Source organism: Equus caballus, chromosome 30, assembly GCF_041296265.1.
Source record: "Equus caballus isolate H_3958 breed thoroughbred chromosome 30, TB-T2T, whole genome shotgun sequence".
In the NCBI taxonomy this organism is placed as follows: domain Eukaryota; kingdom Metazoa; phylum Chordata; class Mammalia; order Perissodactyla; family Equidae; genus Equus; species Equus caballus.
In genome coordinates, this window is record NC_091713.1 from 13,504,828 (window position 1) to 13,518,133 (window position 13,306).

Here is a 13,306-nt window from a genome sequence, read left to right on the forward strand (position 1 = left end):
AAGCTGAACAACCTACTCCGGCGGCATGGCTGAGGGGACATTATTATACAACCCCCCCAGGTAAACCCGACAATACCTAATACAATTATATATGCATTTACCTTTTGACTCAGCAATTTCACTTCTGGAAAATTACCCTGAAGATGTATCTCCAGCAATATGAAAAAACATATGCACAAGGTTATTCATTATAGCATTATTTGTAACAGCAAAATAGAATATATATTAATATATTATATTGGTTTTATACACTAGCATAAATCAATAATGGGGCAAACCCTAATGTCGAATAAAAACAGAAACAAATAAACCTAACTGGATAGCAAATTGATTACATAATCACACAGAAAACAATAATTCAAGTAACTTTTAAACACAGTATTCTGACAATAGATCCTTTTTGCCTAAGAACAAAAAGCACTGGAAAATAAACTTAAATTTTACTTAGTAGGTTTATTTTTGGTAGTGGTGTAGTAGTAATTTCAACACTATTTTGTGTGTGTGAGAGAAGTACAAATGTGGAAGGAGGAAGGCAAAGAACAACCCCAGAATGTTGCAATTTAATTGGTGGTATCAGTGTGAAGTCATGATTTTAAAAAGGCCTAGAGAGCAATGACCCTACTAGCACGTAGTAGCACACCCTAGTAGCAATAAAAACCCAGTGCCCAAATCAGGGCCCCTAAACACTACTCTTTACTAAAGGAAACCAGGGCTCCGGGGAGGAGGACCAGTTCCAGGTGTAGAGTGGGGAAGTATAAGGTGAACCTGGAACGTCTTGCTGTGCCCCAAAGTAAAACAAGTGTCTCCAAAATGGTAAGAACACATAGGATATGGGATCCAACTTAAAAAAGATCCCAATAGCCAAAGCTGATACAAACTTGAGTATCAAAAAGAATTACAGTTAGAGACTATAATGTATTTGAATTTTAAAAAGAAAGAAAGAAAGAAAAAAGAACAAGGTGGCTTGGGGTAGTCCTTTTCAGAATGAGTAAGATTTAGATAACGGGGAAGGGAATTTAGTCACTGTGAACAAACAAGGAAGTGATAAAGAAGAAGGCATAACTCAGGAGATGAGTCGGGGGTGCTGGTTCAGCTAGTTGCAGGTTCATGCAGGGATCTGTAAGTATAAGATTAGGTAGTTTGAGACCATCAATGCCAGTCTGAAGACTGGACTTTGAGTTTAGCGGCAATGGAGAGCCACTGTAAGTGTTTGAGCCGAGGAGTATTTTGGGTATTTTGGGGAGATGACTGGCAGCTCTGACAGAGGACAGGAAAGGAGGGATGGCAGGTGAGGAGGTCTTTGCTCTGGCTGAGGAATGAGGTGCTGGGGGCCTGCAAAGAGTCTGGGAATGGATATGGACAAAATGGCTGAAATTTAAAAAAGCACTCCAGAGGACAAATAGACAGAACTTATTCCTTCAATAAAGGAGAAGGGCAAGTCAGTGACTCTGAGCTTCTGTGCTGAAGAGTGGAAGCATGCTGCTGCTGCTGAGCTAAACAGGAAGGGCAGAGAACTGGTTTTGAATATATTGACTGTAAGCCAATAATGTTTTGATGTTTACAAATCTCAAAAAGTTTAAGGGAGTGTCCCAATTTGGGGGTGGTGTTGCTGGCTCTTACAGACCTCAGGCAATAGGAGGGCTCCAGTGTTTTCCTGAAGCTTCCACCCATGACTGCTTGTCATAGGATTTTATGATGCTCTACAGACAATGCCCAGACTCTTCTCTCTGTGGAATCCCAGTGGGCTACCCTGAGTGTAGCATCACTTCCTGATTGGGCCAGAAAAGAATTTTCAAGACCTAACTCAAGGGAGGGCTCCCACGTATGGAATTTCTCTTTTGTCCCTGCAGCAAAGGTTGACTGCGGGGCCTCTGTGGTTTGTGGCTGTCTGGCTTCATTAGAGCATGGCTGCTCCTCGGCCCGCCCAGCACTCTTGCGTGGCTGAAGGAAGCCTGTCCTGAGCTCTCATAGTGAGCAGGCTTCCCAGGCAGCCTTCCTCCCCGGCACTCTTGGCGTTCATAGGGCACGGCTATAAATTATGCCCAGAGTGTTCATTTTCAGTTTAAATGTGTTCTCATCCCAGAGGAGCAACTAATGGCATCAAGTTACTGATGTGAAAAAAGCCTGCCGCTACAATGACTATGGATTAATGAAATAGCAGTCACAGAGGCTGGGGCAGCAGTAAATCGTCAGCCACTGGTGACATGAATTTTAAATTATGTTCTCCATCCACATCCCCCTTCTCCAAAATTATTTTGCTGTAAAGTTGTCCAGTAAATGTTTACTGTTGTTTAAATGTTTGCTTTTATTAAAAGTTGATACAAGCAGGACCCCTTCCTCTTAAGAGCCCTTTTCTCAGAAAAACTGGGAGGGATTTAAAAGTCTATCAGGCTTTCTCTAGGAGGCGTGGAGACAAATCTCTTAATCCAGGATCATCACTGAATGATAAATTTCATTCAGAAAATTGGCAAACACAGGGTTCTATCAGTGAACTCTTCTCATTTGGCATGTAAGTTACTACCCCCACCTTTTCTTATGGCTTTTTCTTTTCCTCTAATGAATTTAAAATGAGAAACCAATACAATTCCCACCAGTGTTTTTGAAAGGTAGCAAGTCTATTTTCATTAGATGAAGGACCCCAGGGAGTCCACTTATGGGCCACAGGGAGTTCAGGAATCTCTGATCATACAGGCAAATTGTTCATATATACATAGCTTTTAGGAAGAAGGTCTATGGATTTCACCAAGTTCACTAAATGTTCCCTAACAGCAAAATAGCTTAAGGACTGGTATGGTGGACTGCACAGATGGTCACAGTGTCTTCCCCTCCACATATCCACGCCTTTGCAACGTGTCTTTGTAGCTCCTCTGACTGTAAGGAGGAGTCTTTATCCAGACCTGATTCTGTGCTGGCCTTGAGACTGCCTTTGGCCTGTGGGATACTGGCAAACGTGACACAAGCAGACTTAAAAAGTGCTGGCACATTGGGGCTGGGGCTACCTACTGTTCCTGGAACCCTGCTGCCATGTGAACAAGGCTGGACTAACTCAATGAGTGACATGGCCTAGTCACCCTCATTCCCCCAGTGACCCACCAGCAACTGCAGACAATGAGTGCACCCAGCTGAGATCAGCCAAGCCTGGACCGAACCAGAACTGTCCAGCCCAAACTGCTGACGTACAGAATCACAAATGAAATAAGTATTATTTTGGGGTCGTCTGTTATGCAGTAAAAGCTAACTGATGCAAATGCTATACGAGACAGTGTGCACTGTGAGGACAAGAGGCATGTCTTATTCTGTCTTTGTAGCCCTTTTTCCTAAAAACACAGTAACCATGCAATATGTATTTGTTGCATTGGGTAGAACTGGTCTCTCAAAGAGACTGAGATTAAGCCACTTTCTCAAGGTCACTGAGTAAATCATGAGGGATTCCAGAGCACTTGACTCCAGGCCTCAGTTTCTCTACTTATAAAATGGGAACACCCAGCTTGTTGTGTTACTGTGGTTAGCAGAGACACTGTGTGCTTTGGCAATGTCCTTGCTACTTGAGAGACAGTAGCCCGGGCAGAAGCAGGCTGACGAGAGCGCTGGAGAACTCATGAGCATGCAGCCATCGTGCACATTTCAGTGATTAAAGTGATCGCCAGGTGTGCAGCAAGTAGACTCCAGTTTCCAGTTGTCAGCCTTATCCTCTGCGAAACGAGGCTGGTTCCTTCTGGCTCCATCAGACGTCCATGTGTCATTCTGACAGGGCCTGCTGCCGCAGTGGGGCCACGTGGCCGGAAGACCTGCCACTCCCTCGGTGGGGGTGGGGGAGGCTCCTGAACAGGATTGAGGGACCGTGAGCTGCTGCTCTGGCTTCTGCCGTCACTCCCTATACCAGTTTCCTTGCTTGTATAATAAAGTGTGGATGACAACGGGGGCTAAGAATCCCTTCAGCCGCAAGAATCCAGGGGCTTCAGCTATGAGCAGAGTCTCATCTAGGCAGGAGGGGCTACATGCTCACAGCGTCACTGAACCAGAAAAGAATGTGCCTGCTTTTTGGCAGGGGAAAATAAAAGGATTTCTGTATTTGTCCAAAGTAGAAAGGGGAAATAGCAGGCCATAGAATTGGGAAATAATAGGGAGGAAAAAGAAAAGAAAGCAAGCCTGATTTGAGCTGGGATGCTAGACCCTTGCCTCCTGCAGGATGACGGAGCTTCATGCTCTGCACCCCCATGTCGAACCACAGACACAGGGATTACACAAAAAAATATCAAGAAAACAAAGGCATGACGTACACAAAAGGTTATAAAATGCTCAGAATGAGAGAGTTACACAAAGAGCAGTGAGGCATTTGAAAAAACATTTTCTTTTTTTGCATTAAAACTTCCCATCCTTTTTAATAACACCTAAAAGACCTCCTTCTAGGACTCAAGATAAAACTTCTTGTGTTGGAGATGCATTTGGAAGTGATTCACGGAGACACATATCGTTTACCACAAAGAGTAAAGATAACATCTGCAAATTCTGCTTCTTACCAAAATGGACTTTAAGTATTTGCTTGGAAGCAAATGTGAAAACATTGATTTTTTTATTCAGTTATCCCTACATACATCTAAGGAGAAACCTACAACTTATTCTATCATATTTTAATAGCACTTTCTTCTTTAATGTTGAGATCTTAAGCACTTAAATCACCAATAAGCAAAGAAAACAATTACCAGAGGCCATTTTCAACCAAACTTTTACATTTATTATAATTGTTTCTCTACAACTAATGATTCTTGTGGTTTGAAATCATATGTCTGCTTTATTTACCTACACAAACCCAGAACAGCACTTCCAACTCTGTACGTCACAGCGCATACAGAGTACAGTGCGTGACCTCGGTGAGGCATTCAACACAGCTGTGAGCTGCCTCTCCCTCTGACTGGGTTCCCTTAGGATGCTCTGATGTTGGCGTCGCATTCTTCTAAGAGTAGAATCAAATCTTCAATCAGGCTGTGCTCTCTGCCATGTGTCACTCGCATAATATCAAAAGCCTAAAGGGAAAGGAAAGAAGAAAGACTGATAACAAAGTAGGCGGGGCCCTGCCTGCTCCCCCTCTTTCCCCGTGACATTAGGAGCGTGGAGAACGCCGCAGGTCTACAGCGTGAACAGCACCGTGGTTCTCCAGGCCAGAAAGGGAACGGACAATGGGGATTTTTAATATGGTGCTTGGGAAGCAGACTCACACCTGAGTCATGCTGGGGCCTGGTATCCAACAACGACCTTCAGAGACTCTCAGTGCATAGGTTTGGTGGGTAGTTAGAGAGGTGTAAGACGAGTTACTAAAATGATTAAGTAATGTTAAAGATGACCTACCATGCTGCTACCACCTTAAAATAAATTTCCACTTTTGCATGCTGTATTCAATTCTCATCTATATGCACTGTGATTATGATGTGCACATAATTTCTTATATTCTTTTCATGTCATATGACATTATAACACCAGCATTTTGACAATTCCTTCCTTTACTCACCATGTTTAGCCCATCACGGAATCTTGTCAATTATACCTCTGAAATATTTCTGAAATCTGGGTGGGCTTGCGACCACCTCAATACTAGAGCATAACGGAAGTAATGCCATTGACTTCCATGGCTGGGTCAAAAAGGTCATGCAGCCTTTGCCTCGGTCACTAGGATGCTTGCTACTGGAACCATGAGCCTCCATGCTGTGAGGAAGTCCCAGCCACACGGGAGGCCAAGTGTGGGTGCTCTGGTGACAGCCCTAGCTGAGTCTATCTTTCAAGTCATCCTAGACTAGACACCGACACATGCATAAAAAAGCCTCCAGATGATTCCAGCCACCAGCCGGAAAGCATCGGGCTTCCAGTCTTCCCAGGTGAAATCCAAGACAGTGAGGAAAAGAGGCAAGCCATTCCTGTTGTGATCTGTTCGAATTCCTAACCTAAATAATCTGTGAGCATAATAAAATGGTGGTGGTTTTACCCTGCTAAGTTTTGGGATGGTTTGTTATAAAGCAATAAATAATCAGAATACTCTCAAAAATGTTTTTGTAATAAATAAATTAGAGATAAACAGTGTCATCCTGCACTGCCCAAATTGGGGGCTAGAGGGAAGTGGGGGGCACCAGACCCACTGTATTTGACTTAAACGCACCTTCAGGAGATGTGTAAAGACATCACTCTAGTGGCTGTTAAGCACCCAGAAAAGTACCTGGCATGCAGTACACAGGCGCTCAGCCTTGGCTGCACAGTACTGTCAGCCGGGGAGCCCAGACCACACACATGATCAACTGAAACCTGCTCTCCGGGGGTGAGGCCCGAGCTTAGGAGAATCTAACGTGCCCTCAGCATTGGGAACAATTGATATAGTCAGCTCTCAACAAATAATAAAATAATAGCAACTATTTATTCTTCAATGTTAATTTATAGCCAGCATAATTACCATTTTAACGGTTGTGCACAATTAATTCAATCATGTTCATAGATCATCATCCACTAAGTTACTCTTGGAAATTCAGATCACTTCCAATTTTTAGTTATGACATGATGTAGACCTTCCAGCATATGACTTTTTTGCCTTTGCTGAATATTTGCTTAAGATAAATTCCTGGAGGTGGAGTTCCTGGGGATGAAACATCTTTAAAGCCACAGAGACTTCAGATCTGGGAAGCACCCTGGGGGTCACGTGGTTAAACCCCTTCACTCCACAGAGGAGGAAACCTGAGCCCAGAGAAGCAAAGTGTTCAGGTATAGGAGGACTTTCAGCCTGCGTGCCTGGCTTCTTTTTTACATCTCTAAAAATGTTCCCTTTAGGGGGCTGGCCTGGTGGCACAGTGAAGTTTGTGCACTCTGCTTCTGCAGCCCAGCATTCGCAGGTTCGGATCCCAGGTGTGGACCTACACACACCACTCATCAAGCCATGCTGTGGTGGCATCCCACATACAAAACAGAGGAAGACTGGCACAGATCTTAGCTCAGGGACAATCTTCCTGAAGCACAAAGGGGAAGATTGGCAAGAGATGTTAGCTTAGGGTCAATCTTAAACACCAAAAAAAGAAAATTGTTCTCTTTTGGCTGTAATAAAGGAAAACAGGCAGACAGAAGGGGTCTGGATTTGACTGTTGAGAGAGAGAGAGAGAAAAGAGAAGGGGAAAGAAAGGCCCAGCACCTCAGGCCCGGTCTCCCAGCCTAGAAGAGCTCTGCTCACAGAGCCTGGCTGTAAACCTACACTGACAGGCCCATCACCCAGTGACATCCCAGCTGGAAAATCCAGAAGGTGCCTGCAACTGAGATTCTGGGTGGTGGGGATTTTGTTCTAATTAACTTGAGTGGGTCTGCCCTGTGGGGTACATGTGCAAGCAAATCCTGGGGTGGTGGGTTGGGGGGGGGCGGTGTCTGGAGCGGAGGAGAAGAGTTGGGAGTAGCCCCCACCTCCCAAGCAGCCAAGCTCTGTGAGACCCCTCTGGGCAGAAGATAAAAAACAAATGTTTGACGCCATTCGGGGAACAAACGCCTCCTGTTTTATTCACTCTGCCCCCCACCCTCCACCTTGCCCCAGGTCCTTCACTGTTCTGGGCATCTCAAGGTCTGAGGCAGAGACCTGCAGGAGAGCACGAAGGTAAAGAGATGGGGTTTCCTGGATCAGAGAGATGCTTCAAGTCCTTCATGGGAAATTCTCTTACTTGAATTCTGTCTTAGTGTTCTCTTCCGTTCGACTCGAGAGAGGGCCAGATGTACTTGTGATCTGGCAAAGGAGGGTGAAGGGGCCAGAAGCACTGCCTGAAAAGATCTTTGCAGAAAGGGAAAGAAGCCTCCACTCTGCCCCACTAACGGGTAGTCCAGAGGAAGGCCAGCCCTAATCTGCGAGGGCTCACCCACCTCCCTGTCCCTCATGGATGCCCTCTGCTGGCTGAGGGCCTGGCCTTGTTTCTTAGGAGAATTAGCTTCTTTTTGCCCCTCTTTCGTATTTCCCAGGTTCCTCACCTGCAGAGTGTTCTGTGCTTCTCAGTGATTTGACTCAGAGGCTAAATGACAAAGTCTTCTTCGTATCTCTGATAAGGAAAGGGTGATGTGCCTGTCTTCCAACATATTATAGGCTCCAATCTTCCTTCCTCTCTGCTTTTCTTCTAGCCATGTTTCACTTTCTCTCCCCTTCCAGCTTTAAGAATAAGGCCTACTCCTCGAGAGCCAAAGTTTATTGTGGCTGATCCAGACTCTTCCTGTTCATTAAAGGGGCAGATCTGTTTGTCCTACAGCAGGGCAAGTGCCTGAGCATCAGCAGGTGGCTTCCAGCCCTGCAGCCATTCTGGAATTGCAGGGACACAGCCAGGAAGGGGCAGCTGCCTGGCCTTCCCAGGCCTCACTTCCACACCTCCCAGCCTCTTTCCTTAGGGAAGAGCCGTGAAGACCATCTGGTCCAACGTCCTCCTGTTCTGGCCAGGTGGTAGCAGCCTGAGAGGTGGGCCCAGGGTGAGCACCCAGCTCTCAGGACTCAACCCAGTGTTAACTCTCTGACTGCACTGTGTAGCTGCCACCTGCAAACAGTCTGCAGTGGGCAAGGGAAGGGACCAAGTAAACACTTAATTTTCTCTGGGTGATGGATGTGGTAGAAGAGAAAAGGAGAGAAACAAGAGAAGAAAGAAGTAGGATTCAGTAATGTGAAAAAATGTCAGTGACTATCTTCTGCGTGTGCGTGAATGGCACATCACGGTGGGAACATCAGGGAGCTGAAACAGACCTGGTGATGGAGGACATCTGGTCTTTGTCCTGGATGTCACCTGGGCCTACAAGTGAGCTGGGCAACAGTTCTCAGTGGTAAGAAGAGAGCCCTGTGTAGCCACAGGCACAGGCTGGCTCTCCATGGCCGACACAGCCCTTCAGTCCAGCGGGAAGCTCAGGAGGGCTTTTCTCCCCAAAAAACAGATTTACAATAAATCTCTGACAAACCAGAGCAATTGTTTCCTGTAGCTCTGTGTCTCCCTTCTCTCAGCTCCTCCTAACTGCCATGCACACGCATGTCAGAAAGGACAATTTTGGTTGAATTTCCTGCAGCAGTATATAAAACAGATTAAGGAAATATAAAATGGGAGCCAGCTTGTGCTGGGCAAAGCTTATCTCTCTCCATTAAATTTTATTTTCTTAATGGTAGCATTTAAAAAGAGCCTGCGCAGAATCTTTCACAGAGGACTCATTTGAAGGCTCCAAGGGAGTTGCTGCATCCGTGTACAGACTCTAAATGTCACACGAGAAATGGCAGCACAGATTGCCTGCCACATGACAGGCATACTTCACTCAGGAATAAAGACAGGGTCCCCAGAAATGATTCCAATCTCATCACAGCTCTTTTTTTTAAAGTAATTTAAAAATTGTGGTTATATATTAAATAAAATGAATTAAATCAAATTATGATTTAAAGTTGCAAACAATACAGCTTTCTTATTAATTTTTAATACAGATATATTAAGCTTATCAAGGATCTCACATACTCTCTACCATGAGCCTGAGGGAATCCAATAAATGACTTCCCCAAGCATGATTTAAATATGGATATAAAATCAGAGAGAAAAGAATTGCATGCATGAAAAGAACTCTGGAATCAGATCACAAGAGGGAAAAATGCAAGTTTTCTTATTCTGCTCATCTCAGGAGGAAAGTAGAGTGGAGGGTGGGGGAAGGGAGCTGGGGCATCCAAACGGGGACTTGAAAGAAGCAAGCCCTACACATCAAGCAGCTCCAGAGCCACAGAAGCCCTGTAAATGGCTCAGAAGCCATCGTAAAACGGGCAGCAGAAAATTCCAAATCCTTTGATCACCCGCCTGAGTGCAGCAGCACCCCTGCTGGCTCTGCTCTGCTCTACACCTTGAATAACTAAAAGTGTAGGATTCGCTGAGAGGACCTGTCCTCCTGGGAAGTAGAATTTCCTTAAAGAAAACATCTATCCATTCATTCGCTAAACACTGTGTAAGCAGCGACAATGAGTAAGACTTGGCCCTTGCCCTGGGAAGAGCTCTGGCACAGCCAGGAGACAGAATTAGAGCAGGGCAGTGTGCAATAACGGGAGATGTAAGGTGCTGGTGTGCACAGAGAGGGAGCACCAGCGCAGCCCGGGGGGACCTCAGCAAGGGTCACAGATTTGGTGAGCTCAGGCTGTGCCTTCCAGTGGTAGCAGATATTCCAGAAAACAGTTGCTGCTGTGTCGCTATGTTTAATCAATTAACCCAATGAATATTTATTGAGCTCCTGAGGGACCCTTAAGAAGAGCCGTCTCCTCTTGGAGCCCCAGTTTCCTCACTTGAATAATGAGGAGATTGGACTAGATAAGTTCTAGGGGCAAACCAAGTCCCAGGCACAGAGCGAGGAGGTGCAGATTGGGTCCTCCTTCCAAATACTGTGTTATTGATTTCTAATTTAATTCCACTGTGGTCAGAGAATTTACTTTGTATGACCTGAATCCTTTTACATCTACTGAGACTCGTTTTATAGCCCAGAATATGATCTATCTTGCTATATGTTCTGTGGGTGCTTGAGAAGAATGTTTATTTTGCTATTGTTGGGTGCAGTGTTTTATGAATGTCAATTAGATTGTGTTGGTTGATGGTGCTGTTAAATTCTTTCATACCCTGGCTGATTTTCTGTCTAGTTGTTCTGTCGGTTGCTGACAGAGGGGTGTTGATGTCTCCAGCTATACCTGTATCCATTACAAGTCTAGTGTCTCTTTCAGTTCTATCAGTTTTTGTTTCCCCCATTTTGTACTGGGCTGTTTGGAGCATGGACATTTAGGATTGCTATGTCTTCTTGGTAAATTGCCTTTTTTTTTTCCCATTATATAATGTCCCTAATAAAATTTTCTTTACTGTGAAGTCTACTTTATCTGCTAATAATATAGCCACTCCAGCTTTCTTTTCATTAATCATGTTTTCATGATACATCTTTTTCCTTCCTTTTACTTTTAACCTGCCTATATCATTATATTTAAAGTTCTTATAGACAGTATAGAGTTGGGTCATTAAAAAAAAATCCATTCTACTAAACCTGTCATTTAATTGGTGCATTTAGATAATTTACATTTTACTGAAACCATTTACATAATTAATATAGGTATTAACACATTAGGATTTAGTTTGCCACTTTACTTTTTATTTTCTGTTTATTCTGGGGTTTTTGTTTCTATTTTCTTTTTTGTCCATTTCCTGTGAGTTACTTAAACGTTTTTTTAGAATTCCATTCTGTAGGTTACACTTCTGAGTGCATAGCTTTTTTAGTGGTTGCTCTAGGTCTTACATTATATATACATAACTTATCACATTCTACTGGCGTCGTCATTTTACCAGTTCAAGAAATCTGATCTCCTTGTATGTCTTTACCCTCCGCTATTTGGAATATAAGTGTCCTAAATATTTCCACTATGTACATTTAGAACCACATCAATGTTATCATTTTTGCTTCAACTATCAAACATAACCTAGAAAACTCAAGAGAAGGAAAGTCTATTTTTCTTCCCTGTAATTTTGTTTACCATGTTCTTTCTTCTTCCTGATATTCCAAGATTCTTTCTTTTATCATTTCCTTTCTATTTAGAGAATTCCTTTAGCCATTCTTTTACAATAGGTCTGCTGGTGACAAGTTCTCTTAGTTTTCCTTCATCTGAGGATGTCTTGATTTACCTTTCTTTCTTGACGGATATTTTTGCTGAATATAGGTTTTTGGGTTAACAGTTCTTTTCTTCAGTCCTTGAAATACGTTGCACCACTTTTGTCTGGCCTCCACGGTTTCTGATGAGAAAATCACTGTACCTCAGATCGTTTTTCTCCTATAGGCAAGATGTCATTTTTCTCTTGCTGCCTTTAAGGTATTTTCTTTGTCTTTAGTTTTCAGAACTTTGACTACGATAAGTCTTGGTATGGATTTCTTTGGATTTTCTCTGTTTGGGATTCAGTTAGCTTCTTGAATCTGCAGGTATTTATATTTTTGCCAAGTATGAGGCAGTTTTCCACCATTATCTCTGTTCTTAAAAAATGTTTTATTGCGGTAAAAAAATACATATCTATAACATCATAAAACCTACCATTTAAATCATTTTTAAGTGTCTAGTTTAGTGGTATTAAGTACATTCATATTGTGCAACCACCACCACTATCCATATCCAGAACTTTTGCATTATCCCAAACTGAAACTGTGTACCCACTAAGCAATAACTCTCTGCTCCCTTCTCTCTTCAGCGCCTGGTAACCACTATTCTACTTTCTGTTTCTGTTTCTGACTACTCCAGCTACCTCATATAAGTAGAATGACACAACATTTGTCATTTTGTGACTGGCTTATGTCATTTAGCATAATGTCTTCAAGGTTCATCCATGTTGCAGCATGTGCCAGAATTAATTTCCTTTTTAAGGCTGAATAGTATTCTATTTTCTGTAAATCCCACATCTTATTTATCCATTTATCCATCCACGGACATTTAGGTTGTTTCCACCTTTCGATTATTTTGAATAATGCTACTATGAACTTTGGTGTAGAAATATCTGTTCAAGTCCTTGCTTTCAATTCTTTATATATATATATCCAGAAATAGAATTGCTGGATCAAATGACAATTCTATATTTCATTTTTTTGAGGAACTGCCATACTATTTTTCCCAAGTAGCTGCACCATTTTGCATTCCTATCAGTAATGCAAAAGGGTTCTAATTTTTCCACATCCACACCAACACTTGTTGATTTCTGCTTTTTTGATAACAGCCATTGTAATAGGTGAGAAGTGGTATCTCATTGTAGCTTTGATTTGCATGTCCCTAATGATTAGTGATATTATGTATCTTTTTATGTACATTTTGGCCATTTGTATATCTTCTTTAGAAAAATGTCTATTCAAGTCCTTTGCCCATTTTTGAATTGGATTGTTTTGTTGTTGTTGAGTTTTAGTTCTCTATATATTCCGGATATTAATCTTTTATCAGATATGTAATTTGCAAATATTTTCCCATTTTGTGGGTTGCCTTTTTACTCTGTTCATAGTGTCTTTTGATGCATAAAAGTTTTTAATTTTGATGAAGTCCAGGTTGTCTATTTTTTCTTTTGTTGACTGTATCTTTGGTGTTATATCCAAAAATCATTGCCAAAACCAATGTCATGAAGCTTTTCCTTTATCTTTTCTTTTAAGAGTTTTATTGTTTTAGGTCTTCTATTTAGGTCTTTAAGCCATGGGTTACGTTTTTTATATGGTGTTAGATAAGGGTCCAACTTCATTTCCTTGCATATGGATATCCAGTTTTCCCAACACCATTTGTTGAAGAGACTGTCCTTTTCCCATTGAG

The 13,306-nt window shown here is 42.7% G+C and overlaps 1 protein-coding gene across 10 annotated transcripts in view; it reads right to left on the reverse strand.

Annotated features, from left to right (window-relative positions):
* Positions 1–4,712: 4,712 nt before the first annotated feature.
* SMYD3 (SET and MYND domain containing 3) overlaps positions 4,713–13,306 on the reverse strand; it is a 671,177-nt gene continuing 662,583 nt past the window's right edge. For all 10 annotated transcript variants that reach the window (XM_023632604.2, XM_023632603.2, XM_070255580.1 and 7 more), the window contains one exon: positions 4,713–5,024. In XM_023632604.2, coding sequence (XP_023488372.1) covers positions 4,923–5,024 — 102 coding nt within the window. In that variant the 3' untranslated portion in view covers positions 4,713–4,922. The remainder of the gene's footprint in view (positions 5,025–13,306) is intronic.